The 14,434-nt window shown below is 28.6% G+C and overlaps 1 protein-coding gene across 1 annotated transcript in view; it reads right to left on the reverse strand.

Moving 5' to 3' along the window:
• Positions 1 to 14,434, reverse strand: part of klar (klarsicht) — a 94,328-nt gene that overhangs the window by 49,980 nt on the left and 29,914 nt on the right. Inside the window, exon 13 of the mRNA XM_067047090.1 lies at positions 4,763 to 4,944. Within this exon, the coding sequence (XP_066903191.1) occupies positions 4,763 to 4,944 (182 nt within the window). The remainder of the gene's footprint in view (positions 1 to 4,762; positions 4,945 to 14,434) is intronic.

The raw sequence follows: 14,434 nt of genomic DNA on the forward strand, positions 1-14,434 counted from the left end.
TGTTCATTCAAATACTTAGTGACCCACGAGGTAAGAAAAAAAAAATAGTAAACTAAATTTGACCCACGTCTCAAAAAGGTCTACTATCGCTGATATAGAGTAATTCAATTCATTTATTTTTAACCTAGCGAAAGTGATCTAATGATGTAAACCTCAGATTAACAAATAACAAATAAATTTCAAAACACTAAACAAAGTAAAGTAAGAATTTAAATTGAATATAAATAATATTAAGAAAAGATATTTTAAACTTTTAATTCCCGGAGACCTTGTACTTGAGCGTGTTTTATCTATTATGTGGCTTTTATCAGCAGTCGAGCTTCAAGCAATAATCCCTTTCTATCTTAGATTATAATGTTAAATTGTATTGTAGTTTAATGCATAATAATAAATAAACCAAAACAAAAAACTAAATACTATATATTACACTTTTAAATAATATTCTTTAAAAAATCATTTCTTAGAACAATAATTTATTGATTAAAAAAAATCTGAGCCCTGATAACAGAAAATAATAAATACAATTACTAATCAAAAAATGTTTATTTATTACAGTATAGTTTTCTTCGCGATCCTGTGATCAATAAATGTTTCGAAGTATCTCTTTAAAGTTCATTACTTTATAATGAGTTCAACTTTTTTATGTGATGAATCCCAGTTCGATAATGGCACTTAATTATAAAGTGAAATTCAGATAATTGTTTGAAAACTTTCACCAACAATTAAATTTAAATAATTACTGAGAAAATAGAATTATATTATTCTTTTATGATCTTGCAATGTGCTATGCTATAATTCTTTATTGCTTCTAGACACTGACATGAATTCATTATTAAATGTTATATACCTCAGATCATAAGATCCATAATAAAAAAAAAATATTACACTGAAGTACTAAAATCTTTTAAATAATATTCTTAAAAATCATTTAATGGAATAATAATTCTAATCAACGTCGCTGTGGATTGCCTTATATTAGAAAATAAATAACACAGAAACGCATGTACTGATGCCCATCAAAGAAAAAATTTTACATACAACAATTTTCACAAAAAACAACTAACTATTATTTTGATCTAAGTCACAAATGAAATTCAAATCCTACTCAAAAATAAGCAAATATAGAAGATATTTACTAAAAAATAATGCACCTGCAAATAATCTGTCATCAAAATTTGAGTTATATTAATCGGCCGAGGAGAATTAAATTGCTGGCGTGAAGATGCTTCAATATATTAAGGAATACTTGCGGAAAATTGAATTTTGATACAATTTTGTCCCTTAAGTTTATTCGATTTGCCGTATCGTTTGTAAACAAATTTGTCAAACAATGTTAACAATTGTTTGTTGTTATTGGTCATTTACGCTAACAGAATGCTTCGTTTTAAAATTTTATTTACTATTAGAATAGGTAAAAAAATAAATTAAAAAAATGAAATAAAATAAATTATCTTATCCCGGAAATATATACTAATACTGGGATATATTGTATATTTGAATACATTTTAAGCATGAAATCTTATGGATTTGAATTCCCCTGGCTAAGAATAAGCCTTTAGCTTTAAAACCAGTGAATAATTCATAGAAAGTCGATAATTTTTTTACATAAAAAGTAATTATTTAATTATCATTAATAAAAACCAGGCTCATGCACTATGCCATACGAATAAGCAAAATAAAACTTATCATAACCTCAATATTGGTGCAAACAAATTCAGATTTTTGATAACATTTATGAATTTGTGGTTTCTCGAATGAGAGTCCTTCCTAGATACGATTCTAAAGCCAGGCCATGTAAAAAAAAAACCCAGGCCGAGGTTTATAGGTTTATTTAAAAGGTCGACAGTAAAACCAAAATGTAAAAGGAGATAAAACCTTTCAAAACTCACCAGGAATTGCAAATCTCAAAGGTGTCAAAGGAGGTGCTAGGGAACCAGTGGCAACCTACGGACTGAATGACCAGTTCGTTATAACAGATATTTACAAACTGGCTCTGACCTCTGACAAGGAGCATTTAACTGTTCCCTAGCCCACTTACGATGACAGGGAACGTGCTCAGGGCACAACCCTGCAGGACACCTGGCTCGCGTAGTTAATATTAGTATATAATTCCAAGTCATGTAGAATAAATTAATAAATCCTTATTACATCAATAAATAATATTGTTCGATTTATTTTAAGAAGAAAACTTTGTTTTATCGACCCTAATTGAAGTCTCCAAAAACTTAGTCCATTAAATATTGTCTTTTGGTAACAGTAGAAAGTAGAATAGTTTAAAGGTTTTTACAACTTTCAGAAATTCGAATATGGGCTCATGGTTTTTTATACATTAAATAAATTTCACGTATCTTCCACATTTCGGTAATAATTTTACTATTTCAAAATACATGATTAAAAAAATATATTGGTGTATGTCAAAATATAAAGGAGTCATTATTTATCAAAACAAACGTACTATAAATAGGCTTCTTGTCGAAGCGTTGAATTTATACATGCCATGAATTATTAAGCGATGGTTAAGAACTGACGTATTTTATCTACATATCGATCGACTACAATATACAATGAACAATATTGATAAAAAAAACTGTTTTAAAATGCTAATAAAAATCGTTCAAGTTCCTAAATGTTTTTTATCCAAAATAAATAATTACTTCTTTATTTTTTTTTTAGATATATCCATGCATTTTTTGAATCCTGTATTTTGAAAAAGAGAAATTATTACCGAAATGTGTAACTAAAGCATGAAATGTATTTAATGTATAAGAAATGAAACCATTAGACTATATATGAATTTCTGGTAATCGTAAAAACCTTTGAACTATTTCACTTTCTCCATAATTTCAATCTACTGTTACCAAAAGTCAATATTTAATGGACTTAATGGGTTTTGCATACATGATTCCATAACTCATTTTTTTCAAATTTAATAAGTATATAATTATTAATTCGGCATGATAATAATAATGAAAATCTTCAAGTTTCTAAATACGTTTTTTATTTTAAGGAGGCATTCAGAAATAAACATTATTATGGGGTTTCTCAACTATTATCTGTAAGTAATAATACGAGTTACTACAAAAACTGATTAACAAAAATTCTATTTTTCAGACTTACCTGTAAGATTTGCCAAGAAATACGAGATCTCTCTAGTCAATTGTGTGTCGTTTCATGATATTAATGACGGTAAAACTTGAATTTTGTTTTATTATATAATTACTGGATAGCAATTCTTAGTATGATATGTTGATAATTGTCAAGATTATATTTTTTTATCTGAAACGTATAATTAATAATAAAACAGAACTTACCGACTGTCAAATTACGAAATCATAAAAATGGAGACTAAAATCATATTTGTTAATAAGCTGATTGCTTTATTATTCTAATATATCTGGATAATTCTTTGAAGGGAAATAATCGTTCAGTTCAAGTACTATCCAGTGCTGATATACTGTATAACATATACAGTAAAAAGAGTAATTATTGAACCGGACAAAACTATATAAATAAATAAAACCGTTAATGTACATATCTTTAAAGCAGATCAAATACATAAATATTCTCTACCATGACTGCTGACATGAATGGTATACGATGGTCATACGTGAATCTTTATTTGGATTCAAGGTTCAAAACCTTATTTGGAGAATGATATCTAACACGTGCCACTAAGGCTTCAAAATTTGGGACAGACTGTTTTTTATTTGACAATTGTTCCAGAAATTAATTAGAAAGCTTATTAATACATTCCATACGTTGAGCATCTGAGGGATCAAAAAATAACGAAAGTGTTTTTTTTAACAACTTGTAAATGTCTGAATATAACTGAACCGATTAACGCAAAAGCAAAGTGTGTCAAATTTGAATTTTGGTGATATTCAATCTTTAGAGGATATATGAGCGTTATCCCATGGTCTTTAGTTTAACATGTTAAAGGGTGTTGAATGGAAAAAGTTGTGTTAAATGAAGAAATATTTCCTTCTGTTATCAAGATAACAGGTACGACATAACATGTTAAACTATTAATTTTTATTATTTATATGTTTTTATTTTACTATCGTTTTATTATTAGGTTGATTGAATTATTAGTTTTATCACTAGAGATTAATTCATATTGTACTGTTCTAGCATGTTCAACGTACAAAAGTAATAATGGAAATTTTTTTTAAATTTATTGGTCCAAACATCCAATCCATTACAAAAGACTGATCTACATGACTATTATAAGGCCTATCTGGACATACGGAATTGAGCTATGGGGCTCCACTAAACCTTCGAATTCCTCTCGTATCCAATCTTTACAATCCAAAATCCTCAATGCTCTTTATTTTGTTTCTAATAAAACCATTCATAAAGACCTAAATGTTCCTTATGTAACCGATCTAGCCCAAACCCGATATCATTCCTTCCATAATAAACTCCCTAACCACCCAAACCCACTAGTTTCTAACCTTGCTTCCTCTTCCATTCCTGGCAATCCTCCGAGGCGCCTAAAAAGAAGATGGCCTCGTGACCTTATATTGTAAAATGCTTTTAGAGTTCTACTACTGGGTAGTTTCTCTACATGCTGTATCATATCATTATCATTATGTCATTATGATCAAATTTACTTGTTGTATTTTTTATACTAGTTGTAAATATCAATAAAAAAAAAAGCGAGAATTTAAAAAAAAAAAGAATTTATTGGGACGTCCAGATAAATCAATTGTTTTGCAATTTTCGAACGAACTATTCTATATTAAAATATTAAGGAACCTACCTTTATTTCTTGTATCCTCATCTCCAGCTGATCCCTGTCAGTAAGCTTGGTGTCGAGTCGTTTGGTTCGATCGGATACTTCCAGTATCTCCTCCTTCAGCGCGGAGATCTCTCTCCTCAGGGACCGACACATCTGAAGGTCGTCGGAACCCTTGGCCAGGGCGTCCCATCTGTCTATCAGGCCTGCAAAGGAAAAAAAAGGAACTTATATTAACAGTGAAACTATAAAATATAAATATAAAAACCAATACATCAATAAAGTAGTTCATAGAGTCACTTCATCTAGAACAGAGGTTGATTGAACGCGGACTATGGGACCATTGTTCGGGAGAATAAAAGGGGCGAGGCCACGGCAGTTGTAGTCCGCCAGAGTATAATACAAAACTCATATAGTACAGCCAAAACAGATGCTAACATTGTATTATTAATAAATAAAAAAACCCTGGGTACTGAATCACAAATATTCATTATATAGCTGTAATGTATAAATATAATTGTATAAATAAGATTTTTAACGAGAAATAGATTTACAAAAAGTCCATCGTTTTCTGTCTGTCTGTGTCTGTATGTACGATATTGTGGGGGAGGGAGATTTAAGATTTTTAAGAATGGGTGATATACAATAAAACTATTAGTTCAGAATATTCAGATACTAATAAAAGTAAAATTGAAACAATATTTTTAAAAATTTGTACATACGTCATAAATAAAAATTCACGCTATTTAATAACCTTTTATTGTTCAGCTTTCATAGTGTTTGAGAGTTAATTGAAAGATTCTAATAAGCAAATACACAATAAAAGTACCTTAAAATATACTTTTTAAGCTTATTTTCTAGGAAATATCACATCCTTATTTTATTTTGAATTCAAATAACTACAGGAGTAGTAAAATATATTTATAATTTTAATAAAGTTTATTTATTATTTACAAGATTCATCAGGAACAGGAGATTGAGATTTTATGAGCACATGAAAAATGAGAAACTAAATAAGAAAATTTTCATCATAAATGCAGCTATAAAAGTACAGGGGGATATGTGAACAAGTGAAAGAGGAACTGGGTAGACTAAAAATAACTGATGAAGACTACTTGGATAGAGAACATTTTGTGGGTAAACTAAAAGAGGTTGGAGTTCTTGTGGGAAAGAAGGAAAGACGAGGGAGAAACTGAAGGAACTCAGGGAGACTGAGGAAGTGCGGGAGAAACAGTCCAAATGGACGAAAAGATATTGAAGTAGAAAGAAGGCGTAAGGTGTGAGGATGAAAATGAATTGGCCGGTTCGTGAAAAAAAAAAAATTACAATATTAAATTATTAATTTTTTTTGTTGCAAATATTGACGCTATCTAAAATTTCCAGTGGCATAATCATACAACATAACAACATTATCGTTTTTATTTATAATTTATTTTTTATCAATCTTATTTTTTTTTAAAGGCTAGTGCCATGCCTCCATTACAACAATGAAAGACGAACACCTGTCTGCCAATACAACACCTCTAATTCCAGAGACCTCATGATTGACCAATGGGAAAGCAGGCGAAAGCTGTACACAAAGGAATACTTCGCACCTGGATCCCACCTCAACAACAGTTATACCTTACAACAGATCCTTCTGATCAATGTTATTAACACTTTCACATAGCGGAGGAGATGTTAATAATGGGAACTTGTTAGGACATAATCAGGACATTCATTAGGAAAAAAAAGAAACATGTAAACATCTGTTAACAGTTTACTGAAAACAAATTACTTAAACGTTTAGCGTTGTTAAATGGGAAAAAAAAGTAATTAAAAAGAAAAAAGTAAGTATGGTTGAGCTAGCCGATTCAAGTTATTTACGATTTTAACTAAAAAAAAAACAATAAAATTATTATTATGAATAATTAAAAAAAAAAATTAGAACAAATCGAAGAATTTTTTTATGTTCCTGAAAATTCTTTTTAAATCGAACATTTTGTAGTTATTTATACGCTTTGCCTCCAATTGCTATGCTAAGATCTCTAAGAGCAGCTCTACCTCTTATATGTGGGGGATAGAGTGGGCTCAGGGATCCTCACGTCGATATTGTAAATATTGTATATAAGAGTATAAATATGACTGGTCATTATTTTATTTATTTATTTTTTCATTTAAGTTACTTGGAATCCACACACAAGACTGAAACGACAAGAAACTGCTCGTAGATTCCGATTGCTACAACACTTACTTGACAAACGCTCTAAACTTCCCATTCACTACAAAAAATTAGTATACACTACAATAATCAGACCAATTTGGACATGTGGAATTGAGCTCTGGGGCTCCACCAAACCATCAAATTCTTCCCGCATCCAATCGTTACAATCCAAAATCCTACGTAAAATCCCTGATGCTCATTATTACGTCACAAATAAACTCATTCACAAAGACCTTAACAATCCATTCGTTGCAGATTTGACCCAAAACAGATATGCGTCTTTTCATTCCAAACTCCTTAACCATCCTAACCCATTAATTCGTAATCTTTCATCCTTAACAATCCCTGATAATCCTCCGAGGCGTCTGAATGAAGATGACCACGGGACCTTCTAATTTAAATTAATGTTTGAAGTTCCACCAATGGGTGGTTCCTTCCCAAGATTTTCAAGTGTATATGAAACATACTACATATTTACCTATTGTATTATTTTGTACAGTTGTAAATTACATTAAATAATTAAAAAAAAAAAATTTTTTTTTTTCATTTACATAGTTTGATGATGTTTATTTTCTTTATCCTTCAGAATGTTAATATTTAGAAAGATTTTATTTATTTTTATGTACATTTTCAGTTATTTATTTATTTTTATTTCAGTATAATTGTAATTAGTTATCAATAAATAAAAAAAATATATGCTCTATTTCATGTCTATAATTATGAATAGTTACCGAGTATTTTTCATAATATACGATATTAATATCGCACATTTCCATATAATGCGAGATAACCAGAGGAGATAACACGAAAGGTCAGAAGAAGCTTGAACCACGGCGGCTTATCAGTGTTCTTTAAAATAGATAGGAATCATAATGTTCAATATCATTTTACGTTCAACCTACAATTTTGCGAAAAACAAAAGGATTTTTATATTCAAATCAAATTCTTTCATTATTTTTTCTACTTACTTTCTAGTAGAAATTCTATGTTCAATATAGTTAATAAAATTTATTAATCATTTAATTATTATAATAAAAATATTCATTACATTTAAAATCTATCCACCTATGACTTCACACCATACAAATGGACAGGAAAAAAGTTAAGAGGTGTGGCTGAGTGGGCTTTAGAGTAGGTGTCACACCCCATCTAGTCAATGGAAATTTATGTTTCTCTCTTGTTTTGAGTGTAGATAGATTGGTACAAGAGCCGAGAAGGAAACAAGGCCGTTACTTCACTCCAATTTTTGATTACTTTAATGAAAACTATGTATAATTACTAGTCAAAACTGATGAGCCTGCCAAGTATAAGTAGGAGCAATAAAAATGGCGGCTGTTTCAAAACGTAAAAAAAATTAATTTTTCATTCTAGTCTATATCTTCAAAACTACCAAAAACACTAGACTACCTAAGAGATCATTTCCTTGTACTATATGTACATATGTGTGTGTGTGTGTGTTTATATAAATATACAAATACATAAATCTTAGGATAAGTGAACAATTAAAATACGAATAATAAAAATAATATAATATTTAATGATCATTTTCAATTTATTATATAATAAAATTATATTTTATAAGTTGATATTACGTTTCTACGTAACTTTTAATATGTTTTATAAATTGCTATTAAGTTTCCACGTAATTCTTACTTTATTTTTTGATTTCATAAAAAGTATATAAAATAAAAAGTTGCATTTTTTAAAAATCTGATTAAAAAAAAATCATGTTTCCGACATTACAGCTGTAGCCCTTTCTCTGTAAATGCTGAACTTTCACGTCATTTCTACCAGGAAATCACAAACGCGATCATCAACTAATCACTCACTAAAAAGTGTTAATTCAGAGACACGATAAATTTCTAAAATCCTTTTCATCAGATCTCATAGACGGCTCCATATGGAGTCAACAGCTACACATTGTCTGTTCCTGCGTCACTTGCCTTAGTTGCACAGTTACATAAATTGATTGATGCAGAGAAGAGACAATATTGACTTTCTAGCTACAGGAATCATTAGTCCTTCTTTAGGATGAATTACTGACAGACCTTCCGTCAGGTTTCTCGTCTCGTCGTGAGCGTTTGGAAGAAAGCGCCGTGACAATACACCGTTGATGAGTTGCTAGCATCGAAGTATAGGCTTTGGCAAATGCTAGCTACTTCAAGCCAATTAGTATATTTGAGCCGTTGGGAGCAAAAGTGGCGTAAGTCGTCATTCTGCTCTTATAAAAATTTAATTTCATAAAAAATGAAAATTTAATCAATTATTAATTGACTTAATTTTTTTTTAATAGATGTATTTCCTTGTAACTAGTAATAATATTAGAAAAAACTGTTATTCTTTATTAAAAGCTTAATAAAAATTCTGCTGAAATTTTTAATATCACAGAACTCCATATTTGACTTACACCACTATTGCACTAAATGGCTCATTCACAGTACACCTAATTTTATTCTTAAGAGCGGACATAAAAACTAATTACATCTATAATCAGTATAAGTCCCTGATCCCTACTATATCCCATTAAAAAATTTCCAATTTTTGTTTAAGATATATTGTAAAGAGCAATAATATGATAAGAATTGCGTATTACTTCATTCAGAAGGATTAATAATTCATGGAACTTTTAATAAAGAATTGTTTTTCTTGATAATTTTTAATTTTATTACAGAGCAATGCAGACAAGTTTATTACTGATTAAGAATTTACCCATGAACAATTTTTTATAAGTAAACATACATTGTACATGACAAAAAATATGATGTATTTGAGGAGTTTTTTATCTTAAGGCAATTTAAATAGATACGCTATTTTTTTATGGAAAATGTTGATCTGTAGTACCGGTTTGAGAAAGGGAAATTTGAATTTTAAAATAAATGTTTTTTAAAAATTAAAAAAAAAATTAGTTTTCAAAGACCATTAATTTAAAAAAATGGATTTATAACCTTTATACAGAGAGATCCTTATTTGTTGGTAAAAGAAGGAAATCTGGATTTTTAAGTTTTCATCTCTTCAAGTTATGAAATGAATCTCGTGATTTTTGTTGAAATTATGACTAAAGAATGACATGTAGGGTATAATTAAATAAACTAACGAATTATTTTATAAAAATCATTATTTTTTACAGTATTTATTTGTTTTTTAATGAGTTAAAAATTTTTTTCTCCCCTATTTCGAAGGATCAGATCCTACAAAAGGACTTATTTTTTCTTCTTCTTATTTTGAAAATTCACACTTAATTTCAAGGAGGCAGTCCCTCGATTCATCTTATCCAACTCTATCACTATCTTTTACATTGCTAATTTAGATAATACTTTAATCATAAACAAAATATTTAAATTCATCCTGAACATGACCTTTAACTTAGGATAAGGATAAAGCAAATAACGTACTCTGGAAGAAGGACTTGGTTTAACCTTCAGGGAGTGGCCAAGGTCTTAATGGCGTCAGTATAGACTCACAGCACCTCTTAGATTTCTCAGAATAATTAATTATAACTCACATTGGATAATTAATATAATTATACTTTATTAAAATAATTAGGAAATTAAAATGTTGACAAGGAAAGAATATAAATTTATGTATTCCTATGCCCTTGTAAGACGGTGTTATAAATATTTGAAATCGAGGATTTTTTATATTTTTATTCCATATTATTACAAAATAACTTAAATATTTAACTTTTTTATAATAATTATTAAAGTCGTAGTTTAAGATAATATTTAAATGATAACCTGAAAACGTTTACCAATGCAATACAAGCATAAAAGTTTTTATTTAACCATATCTTCAGAAACAATGATATTCTAATTTAAAAAGCAGTCATCACATTATTAGGCACAGAAAATAACTTATTTTATCATATAACCTACACTTTTAAAAATTGTAAAAAACTACAATGGCCTTCAAATAAAAAATATATACTTGATATATATGATATATAATATATAATTTAATGCATACATTTGAATGTGATCATCGATTGTACCTCTTATATAATAACAATTAATTTAATTACGTTTTATTCTAGTTCAATAGTTAATTTCCACATATGCACTGTATTTATATTATTTTTTTATTATCCATATAGTTTTAATTCTTATTATCTATTGTATTAAATAATTAGTTACCTTCTCTAACCACATCTTCTAATTGCATCATTTTAGTTAATGTATTTTATACTTTTTTTTTTTTTATGTTTATGTTAAAGTGTTATAGCACTATACTAAAACTATGAAAAGAAAAGATAACAGAAACATAAAAAAAAAAGGAAACAAATAATGTACAAAATAAATTAACTTAAATTGTAATTTGTGACCTAAAATGTTTTTTATTAAATTCCGGGGTATTTCGCGTCTCATCTTAAGAACTATGTAAAAACCAAACATTTCTAATATAATTATAAAATAAATGTATTATCTGTATATATCTCTTCATTGCGTGCATTTATCTGTTATGTGAATAACTAATTCGCACATACAGTTTGCGGTTTCGCATGCAGTATGAATACATTTTAAATAAACTCCTCCAGCATATGGTTACTGTCCAAGAGAAAAAAAAAATGTATTATCCGCAATAATAAATTACTGGATTTTATTCATTCTTGAATAGTAAATTATTAAGATGATCAAGTTAATTATTCGGAGGAAGAAGTAGAAGGAATAGCGAAGAAAACAAACATAATTTGTAATGCGAAAGGAAGTTGTTACCAAACATTGAGTATTTAAAATAGTGACCTTGAATAGAGATAAGGGAACAGGAATAAATTACCATTTATAGCTGTCAAATTTAAAATACAAATAAGTTAGGAATGTATTATAATATTTTAAAAATATTTAGTGACAAATTTTTTCAAAGCGGAAATAGGAACAAAAATGTATATATTGACCTCCAGAAACCATTTTAATTATTTTTAATAAACCGATAAATAAATACAAATTAATCAATGTAATGTACTAACTATAAAAAGTTTGTAACTATGGAAACGAGTGTTAATTTACTTGGCGTATTTAATCCGTTATTTGAGGAAAAAAGTGGTCAAGTTGACTCTGGAGGTGAGTGAATTAATTACTAGGTTTAAAAAAATTTTCATTTGTGAAGATGTTATTGGTTAATAACCATTTTTATTTCTAATGGAAGTACATGTTCCATTTTTTTTTTTTCAAGAAACTTTTTAATACTTATATCTTGGGTATAATGTTTTCCTATTTCTTACAGATATATCTAATAATATAAGTGTTAATTAACAGCACTAGACATCTTCTACTGACGTTCCATTCCTTAATTGCTCCTTGAGACTAATCCTCGAATACCAAATAAGGGAGGAAAAATATAGAGGTAACTTCAACCTGTCCGCATTTCAAACCGGACTCGCATAAACAGTCATTAGGCAGTCAGACTAGAAATTTTAATTACAGGTGCAACTATTTTCACCGTTTGAGTTAAGAGAGCTAGCGGAGAAGGCGAATTATACTTGAAGATCAAGACTTATGATTACTGACTTCCTTAGGAAAAGAAGTTGCTTCTACTCTGCAGAGATCGGATAAAAAAATAACTGAAACTCAAAAATATTTAGCTCCGAATAGGTCCTCCAACTAAGGAAGTCGAAATGGGTCCAACTTCGTTACGTAATACTAAGGGTCTTTGACCCTAAAATAGCGGAAGGAAGATTCCTCCAATCTCTGGATATACTTGAGGTAGAAAGTAACAGTCAAGGAAGAGCAGAAACAGATTATCGCGAAAGTATCTTACAACAGTGATAAGGTCAGCTGCACTTGAACAATTAGTAAGGAACGTGGGCACTAGAAGAGAATGTACACGATAAGAAGTCTTAGGAAGTCCAAGGCATAGCATACTCTATGCATCGGAGGAAAATTTGATTAAAGTAGCATTTTTTTAAATTATATTATTTCAATTTCTTGAGACAAGGTAATTATTTATTAAATAAATCAAAAATTCGTATCCATTTCTGTCACAACACTTTATTTTTCACCAGTCCAACGTTTCGGCCATTCTAGCCATCTTTAAGGACATCTAAATATTTAACAGCTTATATTATATCTTCATTTTTAACACTTACAACAACATCATTCACTATATAATATAACATACCTTCAATACAATTTCTTCCTCACATTAATTTAAAGTTTCTTTTGCAGGCTATTCTGCCCAGGTCATTTTCTTTATTATAAGTTAAAAGCCTATTCAAACAATCAATTATTAGAGAGTCATATTTATTATTAATAAGCTAACTAAGCTTAAGTCTAGTTACCTATTTATTTAAAATTTAAAATCATAAACATTTAATTTTCCTCTATAAGATTATCAACAATTAATTGTATTGAAGGTATGTTATATTATATAGTGAATAATGTCGTTGTTGTAGGTGTTAAAAATGAAGATATAATATAAGCTGTTAAATATTTAGATGTCCTTGAATATGGCTAGAATGGCCGAAACGTTGGACTGGTGAAAAATAAAGTGTTGAGTCAGAAATGGATACGAATTTTGATTTATTTAATAAATAGTATTTTTTTTTTTTAATTATACCTAAACATTATAAATATATATTGATATCTTTCCTGATTGATTGATGATTGATATCTATTTTCCAAGACTATATTAAACACTTATAAGGCAAGTTTTTGAAATCTGATGAAAAGAATTTCCTATAATTTGAAATAAAATTCCTGAGACGCATTTACGGTTCTTATCTTCGTGATAGAAATCTATGCAACCAGCCAACGCTTAGATGGGTGCCTAGTTGGAGAAGATTCTCAAAGATATCACTTACACCGTACTTAACCTATTTAACTGGCGGAAGCTGCTTCAGGGGAAATTTGATCGTCGTACCGATTGAAAAAGATTTTAAATTACCGATTAGAAATTTTTCATATAATCCCATATATCCTAGTTTTTAACTACATTTCTCTTGCAGTTAGATTTTCTTTCTCTGAACTCTAAGATTGAATTATCAACATTAGATAAAACATTTAAATTTTTTATAAAAAAACGAAATATGTACTCTTCCACACAAAAAACATTGATATGTGTTTAGGTAATTTATATTAATTGGAGAGTTCATGATTATCGCTAAAATAAAATTACCCATAAATTTATTTAAATGAAAGGGATCAAAGAGAATCAAGAAATTATAAACTTAAAAATTAAAGCTTAGGATTCAATAGGTACTTATTAAAATTATTAGAACTCACACATGTTTTTGAAAACTTAAAATATATCATATTTTGAAAATATGAAAATAAATTCTCTAAAAAAAAAAAAAAAAAGAAGAGAAATAAATTTTCTTTTTTAAATAAAGTTTAATTATATAGCATAAAATTTAAGTTTAGAGAGTTAATTTCACAATCGGCTTCCAATGATTAAGGTTTTATTTGTTAATTTCCAATAATAATATTACAAATATTAATGGGTAATTAGAAGCAAATATATTCGTTTAGTATTTTTTAATAAACATGATTCCTTTTGAACCA

The sequence above is a fragment of the Halyomorpha halys genome, unplaced genomic scaffold (assembly GCF_000696795.3).
Source record: "Halyomorpha halys isolate HHAL.00 unplaced genomic scaffold, Hhal_1.1 Scaffold252.1, whole genome shotgun sequence".
Taxonomy (NCBI): domain Eukaryota; kingdom Metazoa; phylum Arthropoda; class Insecta; order Hemiptera; family Pentatomidae; genus Halyomorpha; species Halyomorpha halys.